Here is a 21,430-nt window from a genome sequence, read left to right on the forward strand (position 1 = left end):
AAACCTCTTGGATTTGGGAGTGCAAGAATAGGATTCCTATTAATTGACTATAGTTATGTGTTTCAGAATTCTTTCTGAGAGCAATGTTTGACTGTGTGGTATGTGGGAGAGATGGCTTGGCCATATGCTGTATAGGGAGGGGAAGAAAAAGTTGGTGTACATACATTGGCAAAGGATTGTATAGTTAAGGTAGGCTCATACTACTAACTTTATTTTAACAAATTCTATTCAATCTTACATTATAGGGCCAGATCTTCAGCAGGTGTCTGCTGAGGTTATGGTTCTGACTGGGCACAATAAAAACAGTTAAGGAACATGTCATAGTGCTGGCTCTGTTTTGTGATTCTGTATCCAATGGGTTTGCAAGATTGTGAGCCAGAGCACGTTGGTTGGTAGATAGGCCACATCCCATACTCAGGGGTTCTGTTGGATGCAGCCCCAAAAGTCATCTTTCTCTCATGCTGTCTTTATATCAGATTGTCATCATAATGAGAGGATTGCCAGGCAGTGGAAAGACACATGTAGCAAAGCTCATCCGGGTAAGTAGATAAATACCTACTTTTCTATATGTTGCCAGACTCTTAACTGTAAAACATCAGCATATCTCTAGGAATGTGTCTCTATGTGCACACTTCTTCTCTCCTTTCCTTCTATTTGTCCAGTGCACGGGAGATCATATTAGGTCAGTCCCTTGGAAGAAGCAGTCTTGGATCTGGAAACTCAGATTCTAATTGCTTTAGAATCTAGTTCTTCAAATGATTGGGTATCCCCTTCCAGAACTAGAGGGAAAGGCAGCTGGGATGACTGAAATAAAAGGAAAGGTGTTCAGTTGCAGGAGATAGTAAAATGTTCTTTTCTTTCTCTTACTGAATGTGGATCAGGTCACTAGGGTGTGCTCTGGGCATACTGAGGGCCCACATTATAGAATGGAAATGGAATTCCTTGGTTGTTTCCTTCCCAGGACAAAGAGGTGGAGTGTGGAGGACCTGCACCCAGAGTTCTCAGCCTGGATGACTATTTCATCACTGAAGTGGAGAAAGAGGAGAGAGACCCAGATACAGGGAAAAAAGTGAAAAAGAAGGTATACTCAGTTTGTGTCTCCATTGACTTAGGTCTTTGCTTGAGAAAGGAAGGAAAGGTGTATTTTTAAAGGAGGCACATAACAATGTAATTACAATTAGGGCTGGAACCTGCTGTTTTGATGCAATGGTGTTCTTTTGAACAAGGCATTTCTATGTGTGGACAAATTAGAGATAATCTGTGGGCAAGTTCTTTAGAAATATACTTGCACGGGGAAGTTTGCTTCTGCTGCCCTTATGCTCAGTGGTTGTGATATCAGGATTTGAACTCCAGACATTTTAGAACTCCTGCTTTCTCCTAACCTGCTTTTTGTCCTGGACCCAGGTGATGGAGTATGAGTACGAAGCTGATATGGAAGAGACCTACCGCACCAGTATGTTTAAAACTTTCAAAAAGACCTTGGATGATGGCTTCTTCCCTTTCATTATCCTGGATGCCATCAATGACAGGGTGCGCCATTTTGAGCAGTTCTGGAGTGCAGCGAAAACCAAGGGCTTTGAGGTAATGATGTCAGGAGGCATTCACAGTCACTAGTACCTCTAAAACAATGAGCCCTCTTTAGGAAAATGAAACCAAATGGAACCCCCAGTCAGTCCTGCTGGTGTTTAGTATTAAATGCTCACTCATGTATCAGTGTATACATCTTCTGCATGTGCAGCTCACACGTACATTCACTCTATGGGAAAACTGCTTTAGATAATAACATATTAATTTCCTGATGAGTTTATGGTGTCTAATACTAATTTTCTCTTTCTAGGTGTATTTAGCTGAGATGAGTGCAGATAACCAGACTTGTGCCAAGAGGAATATCCATGGACGCAAGCTAAAGGAGATCAATAGGGTAACTGTATATAGAAGTGGAGTCACAGGGGTTATTGAAGTTAGATTTCTTTGGGCTTTCAGGTCCATTGATGTTGGTGAAACCTCATATTGTTTTAGAACAAATATATCCCTCGCTCTTTTGAAGATGGGCCCATATTCCCTTTGATTATTTCAGTAGGAAAGCTGCAATATAACTGTATTCAAGAAAGATCTGTTCACTCTTGATCAAAGACCCACTTTTTCAATGTGGTGTGTTGTAGGAAGTGCTTTATTTGGTATGTCTCTTGTTAGATGTCTGATCACTGGGAGACTGCACCACGTCACATGATGCGCTTGGACATTCGTTCTTTGTTGCAGGATGCTGCTATTGAAGAGGTGAGTGTCACTCTATTTGAATGAAGTGGAGAGTGTATGCATTTGTATTTATATTGAAAACGTAAATTACGGAAGCGAAGTTTTGTTATTATTTATTAAGTACCAGTAGTCTATTTAGCACTGTACAAACCAAATATTGTTAAGACTTACCCAGGCACAAGAACAACTTGAGGGATTTTACTGCTGCATTTGTGGAGACCATGCTCTCACTTCTTAAGAGAAGAGTGGAAGCTATTTTGTCCTCCACTGACTGTTGACTATCAGTTAAAGAGTATCTTTACCTTCTCTGAAGAAACTCAGCATTCCTGCAGGATTGTTGCAGCTGTGTAACTTATTTAATCAGTGGGGTCATAAGTTTGAAAAATGTGAGCTTGGCAAAACCCCATTGATTCCTCCAAGTCCTTGCTTTGGGAAGTCCAGAGACTCTGTCACAGAAAACAAATATCTGGATCCAGACTATGTGGCTGGAGAGGAGTACTTTGAGAGAAAAGCGTGTTGCTCTCTGTGTACCAAGGGGAATTTACTTTGACATGCATCCTTGGCATTTTAGCTTTCTGTATTGCTGTAATCTTGTTAGTCAGATATTTTAGTAAGTCTGGAGATCTGGGACTACATTGGTGCACAAATCACGTACATTTTGAGTGCAGCACAGCTGTATGCTGACGTCAGAGCAGCTTTCATAGTGGGCTTAGAAACTCCTGAGCTGCGTAACTAGGAAAACAGAATTTATTATTTTCAACTTAACAACTCAGGGTTCCTTACAAACCATGAGGTCAACAATTCATTTTCCAGTCTACAAATACTAACGCTCTTGAAACTAGTAATCTCAAAGCCTGAGCTCTCAGGAAAAGAGACTTGGGATTTATTCTATTTTAATATGGCCTTCCATTAATGGCATGAGGAGCTTCAGACCCATTGAGAAGGTTTTATATTCCTTGATGTATATGTGAACATCAGCAAAGAGATGGGTCCCAAAAAGTAATCAGTTATATGGGCAAAGTTGAATATGTGCATAAATTATTCCTGTATGTGGTGATATTCCTCTGTTTTTTCCAAGGTATCTGTCACTCTGGTATCTAAAGTACTCCAAAGTAAAGACAGAGTATAGACATGTTGGCAGGTAGAGAGGGCATTTCCCAGTAGTATATAAGTTGCAAGTTTGGGATCCTTGTAGAGACTTGAGGTTTTGACATGAATTTGTGTATAGTTTGTGTGTGTGTAAAATGAGAGAATATCTTACTATTACAGGCTCCAGTAACACAAAAGGATATCTGTGGTGGAGAAGGTCTTGAATTCCCCTCACCAAATTCCCCATTCTTTTCTGTGGCAAGAATAGAATCTGAAATGAAACCATTTCTGTAGGGAAGAAAATGGAGTCTGTCTCAATATATTGCACCAATATATTTGTCTGAATAAATCCCCTCATTCTATTCTCTCTTTGTTGGAGTTTGGGGTCTACTCTGAACTCTTTGGATAAGCAAGTAATGCTTAGAAGTCAAGCAGTGCAGCATAATTCTGTGCGTGTGTTTTGGACTAGGTGGAGATGGAGGATTTTGATGCTAATATTGAAGATCAGAAAGAAGAATCCAAGAAAGATACCGCAGAGGAAGAAGAAAGCGAACTGGTAGGAGATACCTCACCCATCTCCAACAAAGTGTATTTTATTAAAATAACTAAAATCGAGTCTAACTGCTATAAATCCCAGACCTCTGCCACTCCCAGGAGTGTAATGCTAATACATACATTGTTTGTGATTAATTTCTTATGCATGTCTGAGAGGATTTTAGTACTAAATCTTGGTCTGTTTTTCTTAATTGATTTAAAAAAATTCAGGACTATATTTACTATGAATAGGAATAGTATTCTCATCCAAGCATCGTACCATGCTCCAGGCACACATCTACAAGCTACAACCTCTGGAGCCTGCTTTTTGTAGACAATTCAAGTTGAAACGTCTCAGGTGGGGAAGGGGAAAGCACATGTACTGTTACATATGGAATACCCTGTGTAAGTACGAAGACGTGCAGAAACCATGTGGTGCGAACAGAGTTTATTTAAGCTTAGCTTACTTAAACTTGCACTGTCTTACAAACTCTTCTTGACTAAAGTAGTGTCTGACACCACTTAATGCTGTACTTATCTCTTAGAAAGGTTTGGGAATAAGCATGTCGTCTTTGCCAAAGTGCACTCTCTTTGGTTGCTAATAATAGCTGATTACTCAGTCTTGAGGAGGTATATCATTCAGATAACTGAAACCTGGAGAGTGGGCTTTAAGCTTGGTTTTATTTGCTAAATATTTAAAAGGCCATGGTGGCTTATTAAATAAAAGTAACTTCTTGGAGCTGTATCTACTCATTGCTTGGTGAATTGTACGTGCCAAATCCTGGCTCCCACTACCAAAGAGCTAAATTGCAATTAAAAAAAAGGTAACAGTGATTCTGAGACACTGAGGCCTTTTTCCTGATGAAAGCTCACTATTCCTTAGGAATGGGGTCAGCACCGATAGTTTCTAGAAGAGAAAGGAAATATAAAAGTTAAAGAAAAAATCTCCGTAGGCAGAGTAGAGATTAATAAACCTTTTTTCTATTGATATGACTCATTTATTCTCTTTACTAAGTTATCCTTTGACAGAGAGAATAAGTCTGAATAAAGTGTGATCAGGAGTTCCATCTAAAGACACTTCACTGTTTGCAGGAACATGGCTATTAACTTCTGATTGCCTGGAAATGGGCCATACTTAAAACAGATATTAGTGTCTTTAGTTTTCAGGAGCGCCCTGTATAAAAATATATGTGTGTGTGTGTGTTTCCATTATGCAATACATATAACCACAGATTTGAGTTGCATAAATCAAGGAGAAAGCAGGGGGTTGAAAATTGAGCAAATTATTAATTAAAAACAGTCCAGATATAAATATGGCTTCCATTCAGAAACGCAAGAGGAAAAGCAGCAAAGAGTTATCTACTACAGTTCATCTCTGCTACTCTCTGATGTGGCCAATGTCAGAGAGAGGCATGCCAGACTAATACAGAAAGGTGGAACAATCCACTGTCTTTGACATCTGTTGTCTTTTTGAGAGCAGTTGGTGTGAGTTCTTGCATTCATTTTGTTACACTTCCATTTTGCCCTCGGAGAAGGAGGGGTCAGAAGCACCTACCAACTGACAAATGTCTCTGAGAGACTGTCTTGCACCAAAAGGTGACATCTGAATCTTGTCTTATACTAACTGAAGAAGGAGGATACGGTACAGATTCAGCACACAGGGCATTTAATTCACACCATCATATAGGATGACCAGATGTCCTGATTTTATAGGGACAGTCCTGGTATTTGGGGCTTTGTCTTATATAGGTGCCTATTACCCCCCACCCCCGTCCTGATTTTTCACATTTGCGATCTGGTCACCCTACCATCATAGTCACTCATATGTTGATATATCAACTCTACTGGATTCTTTGAATAGTTGAAAAAAAAACTTTCTTTTCTGTGCTTGATGGTATGAAGTATTGACGTTTTTAATTCAGTGTTGTTGTCAGCATATTGGTAAAACTAGTGCAAATAGCACAGTGTTCCATAAAATGCAATGTTCTAGTAGTAGATGAGCTTTTGAACAGGTTTTAATGCACAACTTACTAAAATATTTGATGTAAATATACATGTTCATTACAGTGTAATATTACAACACAGATGACTTAGTTCCTACTAAACACATATTTGATTTAAAAAACTACTTGCAAATTAAAATACATAATCTGTTGTAAACTAAAAATCGTTCTTAAAATGCTGAAACTACAAGTGGATAAAAGTTAGAATGGTATAAAAATTCAGAAGAGTCATGCTGTGGTGTATGTAAATACAATATATGCAACAGCAGCATCTCTCTCTAGAATGATATACTCTAATCTAGTAGTCAGCCAGTATACCCTAATATCTATAGAGAAAGCTTATAAAGAGAGTAGAAATGGAGTTTAGTGTAATAAAATTGATCTAAGGATTGGGACTAATCTCTTGCTGAAACCTGTTTATAGGGATGCTTACCCCTTTCTAGAGAGAATAATACTTATAACAAGTTTCTCATACAATATGTTTCAATATGTTGGTTTTTTAATATGACTACATAGAATCATTAAATAGTATAACAATTTAAGCAGCTGAAACTGGAGTATGTGAGAGATCATGGACAAATAGTATAACTAAATCCTTACTGAGAAAGCACTGTAAAATGGAAATACCATAAAAGAATAATCAAGTGGATACTTGCAGAATTTAAAATTTTGAGTCACATGGAATAAAGTAGCTGGATACTTTATTACATATAAAATGCGTTCTTTCTGTTATTGATACAATAGTTGTATTTGTATGACCAGCAATGTTTGAACTATGATACATTTGCAGTTTTTCAATAAGCAACTTTTTTTAGTGTTTATATCTCATGATTCAACAAAATCTAACTCTAATTTAAACTGGTAAAACCTTTTTTATAAAAAAGGATTTACCATTTAATGTTAGAGTCCATACTAAGTTGACTTTGCATACTAAATTTTTGTTTGTTCCTTTAATAGGAATATTCAGTGAAGTCTGGCTGTAGTGAATTGTTCTGGAAATACATTCTTAAGAGCATATGGCTAATGTAATTTTTTTTGCAGTTGTATTTGTAGTGCGTTGAATAGTCTCAACACCTGATAATTTGTTGCAAAACCTATGCTACTTTGGGTAATATAATGTAACTTTGCACACAGTTTCAGTACTATTGCTATCTGTTAAATTTGTTCTGTGTTTGCAGAAGCAGCACTCTTGTAGCAATGCAAAAGAGCCACTAAAAGCACTGAATATAAAGTGGATATAGAAGTTCTGAAGTATCTAGTAACTGGTTTCCCTTAGTTGCTAACTGTGAATTGCACTTTACCAAAAGAAATGTTTTAAGCTCCCATTATAATGCTTTTTCCAGTTCAAAAGTGATATGTGTGTGTGTCTCTCTCTAATCCTTCGAGCTTCTCTCTGTGTGTGATTTAGGGTTACATTCCGAAAAGCAAATGGGAGATGGACACTTCTGAGGCAAAGCTAGGTGGGTATTTTTTTTTCCTGTTTTCTATAGTTGGTATCTGATGGTATGTGCAGAACTTAAATTTGCTTATTTGTGATGTTTTTCTTGCCAAAGACCGAATGGCTTGTATTGGTCTCATAGATACGTATGTGAATCTACAAGACATTTCTCTTCCATGTAAAACGTAGGTTCTCTCTTCTGCGATAGTAAAGGTAGAGATAGTCTAATGTTCCTAGCTATAGCTGTTTTACACACTTTGACATAGAGTACACATTTCCATACTGATGCTCATCCACCTGTTCAAGGAAAGTCGTTTGTTTAAAAAGAAAAAAAATGCAATATCTCATTCTTCCTCTATGTTGTAAATAGGCAACTGAATCCATTCACAATACACCACATTCGTATTCGTGCTGCATACATTTTTTTCTTAAGTCTAAATTTTCAATTGAAAAAGTGTCTGTCTGTCTTGCAATATAGGTGTCGTGCTGGCTGAAAGAAAGGCTGGTGTACCCTACTCCTTCCATTTTCATTCAGTTTTACTAAGGCATCACAAAGGGGTTACAAACATAAATACTATACCTTATCCTGCTTCTGTTTTATATGTACTTTTTTTGAGCCAACAGGAGAATATGGTTAATTTAATAATCAAGGAGAGACAGTTTTTCCTTAAGAGAAATGTTTAGTAGGGAACAGTACTGGAGAACCGTCCAAAACTGTCATGTGACCAGATAGCACAAGCTCCATACTCTGAACCTGGTTCTGAATGATCCAGTCATAAATACTTCCTTTCAAAGACCTAGATATAAAAATTACTGTCAGCTGTTCAAATGAAATTCCTTGAGAGTTGTGGGACACTTTTCAGGGGATTCAGAATGGACCTTTCTGGAGTAGAAGGAGTTGATTTTAACTCCACTACCATTCTCATTAATGTTGCTGTGCTGCTAGATGTTATCGGTTATAACTGATATTTCCATCAAAATCAGCAAGAGAAATGCAGGCACAAGGCCAAGTGATGGAGCATGTGTGCATGCAAAGGAATTTCCATTAATATGCAACTTTTCAGCAACAATGTTTCTTTCAGGAATGGTTCTAAAACTGGATCTTTGAACGAACCTGCGTAAAAGGATCACTTTCAGTCACCTTTACGATAAAATAATAGATATCTGAAAGGGGATGTGTAGTGTAAATTTCAAAGAGAAAGTTCACTACATATAACTGCTTAACCCTCTGGACTGTGAGTCTGAGTATGGGATACATGCCTCTGTATTCTTGTTTTCAAACCCTAACTGCATCATAGAAATGGCACCAGAAGACTCTGTTTACATAAATGGCCTTTTGTCACCTTCTGTTTGACTGCTTTGCTGCAGCATCTCTTCTGCTGCCACGTTCTCTTGATGAGCCGTTGAAATCCTGATGGAACATCTAGACTTCCTGATACCCTCAGCACCGCTGGATGAGCCTTTTCTCAGTATCTGAGGCCTATCAAACAGCTAAGCAAATAAAGAAGAAACTCATTCCGAGGGTTGTGTGCATTCTTTCTGTAGAATTCACAACCCTGGTACATTGTTAAGCTTATTTCTTAGAGCTTGCCGTGATAATTTTTAAGAAATGTTGCTTTGGAAATCATAGCATAAAATACTCTGTGTGTGGTTCAAAAATTCAAAGTTGTTGGTTATCGTGTTATATTCCAAATAACTCTTGTTTTTCATTAAATGTGCATAAGAGGAACGGAAGTGTCCCATTACACGCACCTAACATTTTTAACCTCCCCCCCCCAAAAATCCCTCAATTACACACATTTTACAAATATCAAATACAGAAGCCTAAAATATGTATGATACATAGAACAATTAAACTGTTTTAAATATATATCATTCTTTGTGTAGCATCCCCAGCAAAACTGAGTATGGGCTGCAGCAGAAACTAACAAACAGAGGTTTTTAAAATACCCTCCCACCCCCATTGTTAAATCTCACTAATAAAAAATAGAAGCAAAACAATTGTTTTTATTAATATGCTTTCTGGGTCATAAATCCAAACTATAAAAGTAATATAGGATCATCTCCACTTAACCCAAATATGTACAAATAAATGTATAATAAACTGCAAGGTTAAACTCCTTACAAAATGACTGTGTTAGCCACTGCTCTTGACATCAGCTGTACATATTTCTTGTAACTAGCTTTCATCAGGAACTCAGCTAACAGGACACCAGTATTCCACAGTCACCATGTCCTGTTGATAAAGAGGTCTCACCCTGGAAACAGACTGAATCTATCCCTGTTTTGATATAAATAGCCCCTTCCCCAATAAGACTAAATTCTACAAAAAGCTATAGAAAAAACCAAATGTACTAAAAACAGGTATTATATTGCTACAAAGAACCCTAAATCCCATTGTAATGGATGCTGTTTCCTAGAAGATTGCTCTATAAATTCAGGCATTGTCAGTCAAAACTGTGGTTAAAAAACCTTGCATTTTGGGACTTAAAAGTGATTATATCTGATCCATCCTAGGATTTCCAGGGTAATGCTTGGTGAGCCATAGTTATTCCTAAGAGTCCATTTCAGCAGTGACTGATTAGAACTATATACTAAATGGTATGTAAAGCTGTAATATAGATTTGTTGTTCCAGATTTGGGTTGTTTCCTGGGAGATGCTGGCCTGTCCAGCATGTTTACACCCCGTAGACAGGCTTTTACAGAGGTGCAAGGGTTTAAAGGCAGAATCTTAAGCCAAATACATTTCTTTGGTGGATTGGTTCACCCAAATCACTTGGCAGCTACAAATTCTGTTGTGCTTTCTATTTTTATTTATAAATATTGTTACAGATACAACAGAATTTTACTGGCTACAGTGTGTCATGGAGAATGTCTGAAACGTTGAGCTTTTGGCTGAACATACTTGTGACAGTCACCAAGAACATGAAAATCTCCTTGCCTCAGAGTTCTTGCTTTGGTTAATATTTATTCTGGCAGGGATGGTACATTCCTCTTCTGAATACTGTGCCCCTGCATACTGCTGCCCATTTTCCATACATGTTCTGGATACAAGCACAGCCACATTTTCGTTTAAAATGTAACTACTGCTATATCAGTGTGCCCTTCTGTATTTGTGCAGCAAGTTCTTCCATTTACAGATTACAGAAATGGGCTAATGCTTGTTGTCGTGATTGATGTACAATTGCCTCTTTGAGTATATTATTTAAAAGTATGGTTTAATAGTACAATGTTCAGATCTCAAAGAAGGGGAGACTAATTTCACAATATCTGAAGTTTTATCTGCACTGTAAAACTTTATTCTAGGATGCAAATAACATTTCACTCACTCCACTATCAGTTGTTGCATAAAAAATATGAAAACCATTTCTTTCCATAACTACCATCGCGGGCTCCATATTACAAAGTGAAACCTCGTCTCATAACAAGGAACCCTTCTGAGTTGATGTGCCGAGAATCTTTGCAATAGGACTTTGAGAATGCTTCAAGGAGTGTCTGCTCTGGGGGCACCTCTGGACATACCTTGAAGTACCACGGCATGGATGGAAGCAGATCTTCCTGGAAGGGCAGCCAACTTCAAACACAAAAGGAGATTAAATTTAAAAACATACTCTATACTGATATAATGGAATCCTTAAAAGGAGGATTATTCAAACTGACAGTGCAGTCCTTAACTCACCTTTTTACATTTGAGTGTTGCAAAACTTTCAGGTACCGATTTGCAACTCTTGTCATACACAGGCGAAGTGGGAGAATTAACTCTTTCATGCTGGTGATCAGAAGTGCTTACTACTTGCACATTGCATCAGAAAATTCTGATTTGCAGTGAGAAAGTGTTGATATGACTGCCTTATCAGAGTTCCTCGACTTCTCCATTTGTCACAGTTTAAATGTTCCTAAATGTGTGTGCTGCTCTCCTTTTCAATGCTGTTTATTCTGGAGCCCCTTATGATAGCAGTGGTCTCTGTTGAGTAATTTGTGAACAATACTAAATGGGCTTGGAAGTACCTTTACTGCTGGAGCAATATAAAGGAATTTCCCATGCCTAGAGTTTCTCTCCTGAAAGGAGATGGCATCTCTCTATGGAGCCGTAGTTACAAATTGGGCATATTTGACTTTGCATTAAGTTTCTTCTTTTATTCTTTGTAACTATTAGCACTTCAGGAAAGCAGATACAGCTGTTCTGTGTTGATTTTTAACTGTAGTGTCTTTGTGGAGGGGATTCGAAAATGCTTTGCTTGGGCAGATGAAAGATTTGAATCTGTCCCAATTAAATGGGGCATAATGGATTCTTGAAAATTCTAGCATTGAATGAGGGAGGGATTACTTTATTGTTTGGCATGTGAAGTTTTACTGAAGTATGCACAAGTCACCATTCATTTTTTTTGTTTTGCATGACCTCCAGTACTACTCTGCTCTTTGCTATTTTAAATAAAACAAAATTAATCTACGTACTGAAATTCTTTGGATGCACATTTTTAGACTGTCCTTTTCTGTTGCCCAGCAAATAGGCTGCTTTGTATTTGATTCGTTTCAGAGATCTCCTGTTGGCTAATTTAATAACATTAGTGACTTCTGAGCTAGTGTCACTGTCATCACTGGCAACTGTTTACAGAGAACACCAAATAACTGTAAAAAGTCACTCTACATATACTTTAACATGGCAATGATTATAGAAATTGTTTAAAATATAGGGGCAACAAACTTACAACATGACATTATGAACCAGTGAGTAAACACCAACGGAAAAAAATTTTTTAGCTCTGTAAAGCCAGTTTCATATCTTTGCACCTATTAATCCTTAACCTTATGTACTTTGTCTCATTACCACTAGCAATCTGCTTCGAATAAGTGGCCAAAAAGAGGAAGTTCTTATAATTCAATAAATGTCATCTTGTTTCACCTCATCTCTCAGGCTGGTCACTCTGGTTCAGTAAGCAACAGAAGAAAAAAGTGACCTTTGGACAAACTTACTTCTAGAGCATTCGTGTGTGTGACCTCTCACACCATGAATAATACCAGATTCTGAGTCTTTCTGCAGTCCCAGGATTTTGTGTTTAGTAGAAGCATACTTCAAAAACTGCTTACTTATACAGTCCTTAGTAGGTCTAACAGTTTGATGGACACCAAGTTCCTGATATTGCATATTATACTATGTTTGACACAGTATTAAACCCAACACTGGGAATAAAATGTGTGGCATTAATATTGTGTTAAACTGCAGAATCGATGGTACTGCCATTCCACCAACAGCTTCCAGCAGCAGTGTTATGCCTGCTGAGCATGGACTCTGAATGATGTGAACTTCCAGGAAGATACGTTTTCCTCCCTCATACAAACAACAACAGTGTTACTGACAAAATTAATATGAAAGATAAATAAAAGTTGGAAATGGGGGTGAGTCTTTAGAGTTGAAACAAACTAGAGATCATTCCACTCATCAACACAATCTGGATGTGCAAGTTCTGCTGCTGTGAAATACAGACTCATTCTTTTGAAAGTGTTCCCCCTCTCATCTTGTCTGTGTGCCTTTTACACAAATTTTCTCCTTTAATGCTGAGGCTCTGTGTTTGTTCTCAGACAAGCTGGATGGCTTGCGGACAGGCACAAAGAGGAAACGTGATTGGGAAGCAATTGCCAGCAGGATGGAGGATTATCTTCAGCTTCCAGATGACTATGATACACGTGCTTCTGAACCTGGCAAGAAGAGGGTAATAAACTTCATTAGTGCTTAATATCTCTAAAGGACTCATATAGCATTCTCTCTGTGGAACATAGTCTGCACCATTCATTCAGTTTGCCTGCATACAGGACCAGTGTGGACTCATTGTTTCATTTCATTGTCCCATTAGATGCCATGGCAGACTGTTTTTAAGGACATGGTCTTCCAAACACATACAGATTTGATATGATAAAATGAGCCATTGAAGATAGTAAAGATTAACAGCATATGTCTCAGATTTTGAGAGTTAGCAAAAAGATATGCCGTCCTTAAGGAAACATTCTATATAAAGATGCAGACTTTCAAGAGAAGTCATGGAGATGGGTATTCTGTGTATGGTGTATGTTTTGCGGGGGCACAAAAGGTATAGTATATAATGCAGAAAAGAGGCTAGGAAGTTTGTACTGTGTGTTGTATATGAGAGAAGAGGAAAATAAAATGGGTGTTATATATGTGACTATTATGATCTGTTAAAGTTAATCCATTTTTGTAGTATGCTTTGTAACAAGGCTAGTGAAGGAAACAGCATGTGTTCTTAAATTCAGGGCAGGTTCAGTCTGAGTGATTTTCTTTGGAAAAGTAGGTTATGTATAAATAAAAATTGATCCTTTATCATCCCTGAATGTGTGCTGCTGCTTGAAATACTTCTATGAATGGAAAGTAAAAATGCACGGAGACACAAGAATGTACAAATGTGCATGAGCATCACTTAAAATAATAATGTACCATAAAATTAGGTATCTTAGAATTAAGGTTGCTTAATTATATTTCCTGTGAAGACAGTCACTAAAAATCAAGGAAACTGACAGTAAAGTCATTTACAGCTATAGTCAACCAACTTGTGTCTTACTCCCCTAAGCATCAATAGAATATAGTCTGAGTCTTCAGCTCAACATCAAACTCCCTTTTAATTCCAACATACATTCAATAACCCAAACTCTAATCTCAGCAAGATTAAGCTATATTATTCCCTATAGATGTGTATAATCATAGTGTCTATACTAATTGAGCATGGAAAAATGAGGTTGAAGTGCAGGTTGTGCATTTCAGAGGGAATGGGAGGAACTGGTTGTATACATTGTGGTTAGTTGTATGTTAAAACTGACAGAGTTTGTCATGGAGTTGAGGAGTTTGTAATTGTGTTTGGGTGATAAGATGTAAGTTGAGGTTGGTGTGGATGTTAACACTGACCTTTCTAGTGATATCCTTAATTTTTAATGATCATGTTAATAGAAAATCCAATTGAGCAACCTTTACTCTAAGCTAATTTTTGTGGAGCACATGTTTGATTTTTTAAAAGTGTAGGTAGATGGATGAGGGAGTTAGTTTTGGCCAGTTGATCTGGGAGGAGTGGAGGTATTATGGAGTTTTTGGCAAGAAGATAAGATGGAGGTTGTGGACCAGGAATGGGTTTAGCAGGAGAGTGATACTCAGTGTGAGTTTGTGCAGGGTGGCTAGAGGGAAAAATAAGTCTGGAGAAGAGGACCCGAGGTTTCTTCTGGTGAATGTCTTATGGTTTAACAGATAGCTCTGTTCCAGTGGACCACTTCCTCACAAACCGTAAGAGATTTTCAGAGGTGAATGGGATTTGAGGGGGGGAGCAAGGCTGGGTAGCAGCTCTCCCTAATTCCATCCCCACCAGGGCCCCTGTGTCGCTAAGCAAGGAAATACTCTTTACATTTATTAACATTTTATTTGTATAAATATAAACATTTATACAAAATAAGTGGTAATAGAAATAAATGTAAAAGTTATTTCCTTGTACATTGGGTTAGCAGAATGAGGACATTGAACTAAGTAGGTTGGGGAACTGGGCTAGTAAGTGAGGAGTGGGCATTGGGGCCAATGAGTCAGCAGAAATCGGGATTGGAGGGCAGGGTGGGGAAGAGATTTGTTCTTGAGGGTATGTCTGCACAGCAAAGAAAAACCCAAGGCTAGCCTGTGTCAGCTTACATGGGCTTGTGGGGCTCAGGCTACAGTGCTATTTCATTGCTGTGTCGACTTCTGGGATCACGAGCTCTGGGACCCTCTCACCTCGCAGGGTCCTAGAGTCTGGGATCCAGCCCGAGCCTGGAAGTCTACACAGCAGTGAAACAGCCCCGCAGCCTGAGCCCTGCAAGCTCGAGTCAGCTGGCATGGGCTAGCTACGGATTACCCGTTGCTGTGTAGACATACCATGAGTTGCCAGCAGATACTGCTTCTCTAGCCCTATCATCACCCTTCCTGCCTTGTCCTGGTTACAACCCTCCCATTAGTTGCTTTTATGCCCTCTTCTCTTCCCCCCCCCCCCATTCCATATATGCACGTATGTGTGGGTGAGAAGGTGACTGTAGAGGTATGAACAGATCAGAGATGAAGATTGTGAGTGACTTTAAGAAGCCTTAGGGCTGGTCTACACCCAGCCGCTAGTTCGGCGGCTGGGGATCGAAGTTCTGGGTTCGACTTATCGCGTCTGGTCTGGACGCGATAAGTCGAACCAGGAAGTGCTCGCCGTCGACTGCGGTACTCCAGCTCGGCGAGAGGAGTACCGCGGAGTCGACGGGGAGCCTGCCTGCCGCGTGTGGACCGCGTCTGAACCGCGGTAAGTTCGAACTAAGGTATGTCGACTTCAGCTACGTTATTCACGTAGCTGAAGTTACGTACTTTAGTTTGACTTGGGGGGTTAGTGTAGACCAGGCCTTAGAGGGGAAGTGGCAGTTGTCAAGGTGGGACGGGACATAAATGAGCAGCTTAGCACAGTGGGTGAGGTAGTGAAAAGGTTCATCCAGAAATGTGTCATAGAAGCCAAAGATAGAAAAGAACTATTTATTGTGACTCTTCTTCAGTCAGTGCAGGATTGTTCCCTACAGTATATCTTCCTCTACTTTGTCCAGTCTAGTTTTAAATGTCTCCAGTATGTAATTAAGCTTACAAGGTAGATGCAGAGAAGGATTATAGTTATGAAAAAATTGTAGCTCAACATTGTGGTATTGTGTTCTCTGTGCCATTTCATTTGGGACCAGGAGAATACTGACTCGCACACACTACGGTGGTGAACACTAAGTAAGCCTATGTAATCCTTCCTTACAGAAGCACTGTTGTGTTCTGTGGCTTTCCCCCAGTATCCCTCAATCCCTTCACACAGAAGAATACTTTCCAATGGTCTCGTCTTCCTCTTGTTTCCTGTGAGCAGTAGGCATCCAGCCATATTCTTCCTCTAAGCCTTAGAATAAATGCAGCCACTATGCTCTGAATCACAGAATTATTAGTGTTAAAATGGAAAAGACTTAATCATCTAGTCCATCCCCCAGCCAGTGCAAGATTTTTCTCTACTCTGAGATACATTCAGGACATTCCCTTTTAAATGATGTAATTGGGGGAACATCCACTGCTTCCTTTGAGAGAATGATTTGTGTCTTCAGTTTCAGAACCAAAATGATTGAGTGCAGGTTTAGAATTTTCTTTGTACACTAGTCTGTGAGGGAAAGACCTACTAGTGTTCCAGTGTTTATTCTTGAAGGACTGTGTTACTGACATTGTGTTCTTCATAGGTGAGGTGGGCAGACCTAGAAGAAAAGAAGGATGCAGACAGGAAGAGGGCCATTGGTTTTGTGGTTGGACAAACGGATTGGGAGAAGATCACAGATGAAAGTGGTCATCTTGCTGAGAGAGCCCTCAACCGCACCAAATATATCTGAGACAATTATTATATGGAATTTTTGTACCTTTAAGGTAAGTGTTCCACCATTATACAAATTTAGTCTCAATGTTTTTTAAGAGTTGAGGATGAGATTAAAGCACACACATTGCTAGGGTTCTCCCTCCAGATATTCTTGTTTGGGGCCTTGAATGGTAGGTGGATTTGTCAGTTGTGCACATTCCTTGGTGTGTAATCTCCTGTGTGTAACATCTCAAAATTGAAGGAAAAGGGGTATCAGCCTTCAAAATCTCCAAGCATTGTCAGTAATAAGAGAGTAGGTGTTCATGATAAGGACAACTGGAATATATGTCAGCTGGATACCTAGTTCTTCCAATTCCAGATTCTACATTATTGTATTTGAATTCTGACCATTTTTATTGATACATTTCTCAGTGTAACAGACTTTTCTTTTCTTTACAGGCCATTTACTTTGAGGAGAACTGAACCTGGCGTGGCATGAGCATCCTACATGGATCATGTCACTACCATCTTCACAGATTATTTTTGTTTCTTTTGTTGTTTTAGTTTCTGAAAGTTCCTTGAAATATTGGCAGGTGATAACCAGTGTCCCCAAAAGACATACAATTCTGCTGCACCTAAGTGAGAGAGTTTTCATTTTAATATTTTTTGGAGGGGAGGGGAGGGTCAGTAGTTTTAGCTGCTATGCGTGGGGTAGGGTGGAAAAATTAGGCAGAGAATGTTTCCTCCACTGTACTGTAACAGAATGTCTGTATCACCTTTGCTTTGTGGCCATTCTCGTTTTATACTGTACGTACCTTGTAGCTTATTGTACTAGGAAGCAGAACAATAAACTTTCACTATAAACCCAGTGAGTTTGGTGGGCCATACAGCATGGGCCTTTCTCTTGGTGTTTGTTTTATCTTTTAAATGTGGTCTGTCTTCACATGTTGACAGAATGTTCAAAATCGCCGTCATCTGGAAGAGGCATCATGCTTCTATTTGAGTGCATGTCTTACCTGGGGACTCCAGGAGCCACCTGCTCTCCTCTTTGTAGCCAGCTGGTTTTTTTAGGCCTTGGCTCTTGTTGGCCTACAGTAATTTTACATCTTCTCTGTCATCTTGGAGGGCAGCTGCTCTTTGAAGTGTTTTCTGGATTGTTAGTTTCTCAGCTGTTTTAAATTTCCATTGCTACCTGTGGGTTTGAATTTAATTCTGTGGTACTGAAATACTCCAGGTAGTAATGTGGAGTGTGAAGAAAGTTCCTTTATTGCTGAGTTTGAAATTAAACCAAGTAATGGAAAACTGTGAATGTGGGAAGCCCTCTCAATGGGAGCCCAGAAAGTCCCTGTGGCCACAATAGGTCATGTTGTCTATTTGACTCCCCATCAATGCATATTCATTCCCTTCACAAAATTTAATTTCACTTAAAAGAAGTAGTGAAAACTTTCAGATCTAAAACTAAAGGATGCCTTGGTCTGGCCAAGAAATGGGCTTCACTTGATGTAAAAGATGGATTAAATAATTGTCCAAGTTGAGAACAACGGGGTAGGAGCTTTATGTACAATATCATTTGTCTCATCACTGATGCACAGTATTACAGATTTGCTAATGAGCAAGTTGAATAGATCATTTTTGTTCTTTCTGGGTTTCCAAACCAAAGGCTTATGTTAAGACTTGTATGGAAGGAGAACATGCTAGATTATCTGAAAAATGTCTTAGTTGATGGTGAATTATTTGAAACTGCTGTCCTGTATACTTTTGAAGAAAGTGAAATTCTGAAAGCTTCTTCTGTGCTCCCTGCTGCTCTGCTGAGTGATTACATTGCAAATTGCTTCTAAGTTTATTAACCAATCAAGACTGATGAGGGCATTGTTTGGTACATTAAAGTAGAGCCATTGTTTGTAATATTGAATGGTTTTTGTTTACCATTTCTAATACATTTCTGTTTACTTGACATTTCTCAGCCTGATTCATTGTGTGCGAATGAAAGCTTTTCTCAGGGTGAACAACAGACTATCTGAATTTGACCTGAATGTATGTTTACATATAAGAAAATGAAGCTCCTTGAATGCAATGCTGTTACACCAGAAGGTAACAAATGTGGATTTGTGTGTATACATCCCATAATACAGCAGTATTTACTTTCTGTTTTTAAATGTTGCAAAGTACGGTCTTTGAATTCTCACAGAGTTAGCATTGCACAAAGCAGTAATTGCCAAAAACTCCAGGAAATCAGAGGGCTTTTGTGTCCTTATGGAAATCAGTCAAGGCTTGTCTCAAAGGAGTTGCTTTCTCATTCCTCTGCATAGTGGCTACCAGAAAGATTCTGAGGCTACCAACTGGAGTCTGTTGTCCATAATAAATCTGGACTGCTGATGGTATTTCTTGAACCCATTTTGACTTCCTGTGCCATTTTGATGGGCTAGTTCTATATCCAGATCCTAAGAGCTGATGTTTTCACTATACCCTTCAGAATCAATCTGAATCAAGTTCTAACACTTTTCCTTCCCAGGATAAATAATTTTTCTGGAGTGTGCAAGAGTTATGGAAACAGATAGAGAGTGGCAGAGGGGATCACCGTGTCTCCTGTGTTCTCATGCAATTTGTAGCAGAACTGAGCAGCCAGCACCCAAGGAGGCCATGCTGTTTTTGTTCCCTTGGTCTGCATGCAAGGAAGGAGAGGCAGACACAGAACACGTGAAGGGTTGCACTTGTAACCAGTCACATGTGACAAGAGATATGGCAAATGACAACTAACTGGAAGGGCAATGCAAATTGAATACAATGTTTTCATTATGAAGAAGTTCTGTTGCAAGTGTTTGCCAATATCCTCAGAATATGTTGAATTTTTTTCTGTCAGTCGCATTGATGTTTGTTCTTTACAGGTACTATAATGCATCCAAGTCTACAGTAATTTTATGATCTTTGCCATCTGTGTTGCAGCATGGTGGTAAGTTTGAGCACCCAGCAGATCAGCCTGGGGCAGATTGTTGGGAAGTGGCTCAGGAAGAAAGTATCATATCTGCATAATATCAGAGCATCAACCTCCACCATGTTCCATGCACTCCAGTCCTTCAGAGAATGAAGTAATCCAGTACTTTGAACTGCTCATCAGCACTGCTGGCAGAATTACAGATAGCTAGATTGTCGCATCCTTGGTCCATGCCCAGAGAATGGTGATGGTGATTGATTCAGAGCCTTCAGCTGTGGAATATGACAAAGTTGGATCCTCTTTGCTGTCCTATCCAGTATCCACAGGCAGCTTCTGGGACTTAGACCCCACGCTGACACTGGACTCATACAACATTGGGAATAAAAAAATGCCTCCCACAATCTGTGGTTAACTAGGAGAATGCACCTCATTCTCTCAGATTATGACCTGGCTATGATCATAAATGCCTTTGTTAACTCCAGATTGTACTGTTGCAATGCAATGTAGCAGTGGTTTTCAACCTTTTTTCATTTGCAGACCCCTAAAAAATGTCAAATGGAGGTGTGGAGCCCTTTGGAAATCTTAAACATAGTCTGCAGACACCCCTGGATCCATGGACCACAGGTTGATAACCACTGGTTCTATGGTAATGACAACCTTTTGCGGACTCCTTAGACATAGTCTGCGGACCCCCAGGGGCCCACGGACCACAGACTGAAAACCACTGCAATATACCATGGTTTGAAAACATTTTTAAAAATGCAGCAATTGGTGCAGGATGCAGCACGTACCTCTTCAGCAAGATTAGCTGCTTAAGAGCATTTCATCCTTGTATATCACTTGTTCCACTGCTTCGCTAAAGACTGTCCCACCTTCTCGGCCTTCAGTCCACTCTGCTCTTCAAGATTAATGAAACTGTCTATCCTGAGGGTAAGACTCATGCTTTTCCACAAAGCAGCTCACAACCAATTAACATTTACAAAAGGCTAAAACATTTTTTACTTAATCTGCACCTCACAGATGAGATGGATGGTGAGGAAACATTTTGTCGTAAGTCATCTTGTATGCTTTTATTCTAGAAATCTTCAATAAGCCATGGGGTTATGGCTATCGTGTAAAAAACCTGAATAGAAAAGAATCCTGTACCAACTTTGGTGCTGTAGTTGTTTTTTCGCTTACTTGTTGAGACTAGCTAATCAGTGTTAATGGTATCTCACATTATTAGTTCCCTGCAATTACAAGAGAAAAATTGCATCTTAGTTCTTCGTATCTCTACCTCTGTGATTTGGTTTGGCATTCATTGGATTTGCTTCAATTAGCTATTTGAATCCTGTCCATCAATGAATAATTTGCTCCTTGCCTGTCAGTTGCTGCACTACACGTTGCTGTTTTTGCATGTTTGTAAAGGTGTTGCGTTAAATATTTTCTGAGGCCTTTTGAAATCTCTATACAGACATTTGGAATCATTGGAGAAGATTTCAGTTTCTGTATCTAGTACACTACATCCTGACCAATACCAGATGTCTCAGAAGAAGGTGCAAGAAGACCCAAAGTGGGCATTTATGGACTATAACAGTTTTTTTTCCAACCCCTCTCTTCTCAGTTTAGTGATTGCCATATGCTGAGAAGCATGAGCGTTTATATCTTTTCCAAACTTCATTTTTGGAAATCATCTTTAATTGTAACTGTAGATGTTTTCATTATTCATATAAATGTCCAGTCCTTTTTTGAATTCTGCAGAACTCTCGATTTCAATGATGTCTTGTGGCAAAGAGTTCTGTAGGCTAGTTGTCTGTTGTGTAAAGCCATATTGCAT

The 21,430-nt window shown here is 39.0% G+C and overlaps 1 protein-coding gene across 2 annotated transcripts in view; it reads left to right on the forward strand.

The window, feature by feature from the left end:
• The window catches only part of YLPM1 (YLP motif containing 1), a 64,069-nt gene extending 46,524 nt beyond the window's left edge, over nt 1–17,545 (forward strand). For both annotated transcript variants that reach the window (XM_029911529.1, XM_029911528.1), the window contains 10 exons: nt 477–539; nt 962–1,081; nt 1,405–1,581; nt 1,838–1,921; nt 2,194–2,277; nt 3,815–3,901; nt 7,291–7,342; nt 12,901–13,031; nt 16,573–16,753; nt 17,142–17,545. In XM_029911529.1, coding sequence (XP_029767389.1) covers nt 477–539; nt 962–1,081; nt 1,405–1,581; nt 1,838–1,921; nt 2,194–2,277; nt 3,815–3,901; nt 7,291–7,342; nt 12,901–13,031; nt 16,573–16,719 — 945 coding nt within the window. In that variant the 3' untranslated portion in view covers nt 16,720–16,753; nt 17,142–17,545. The remainder of the gene's footprint in view (nt 1–476; nt 540–961; nt 1,082–1,404; nt 1,582–1,837; nt 1,922–2,193; nt 2,278–3,814; nt 3,902–7,290; nt 7,343–12,900; nt 13,032–16,572; nt 16,754–17,141) is intronic.
• The last annotated feature ends 3,885 nt before the right edge of the window (nt 17,546–21,430 follow it).

The sequence above is a fragment of the Terrapene carolina genome, unplaced genomic scaffold (assembly GCF_002925995.2).
Source record: "Terrapene carolina triunguis isolate 2854851 unplaced genomic scaffold, T_m_triunguis-2.0 Scaffold96, whole genome shotgun sequence".
NCBI classification, from domain to species: domain Eukaryota; kingdom Metazoa; phylum Chordata; order Testudines; family Emydidae; genus Terrapene; species Terrapene triunguis.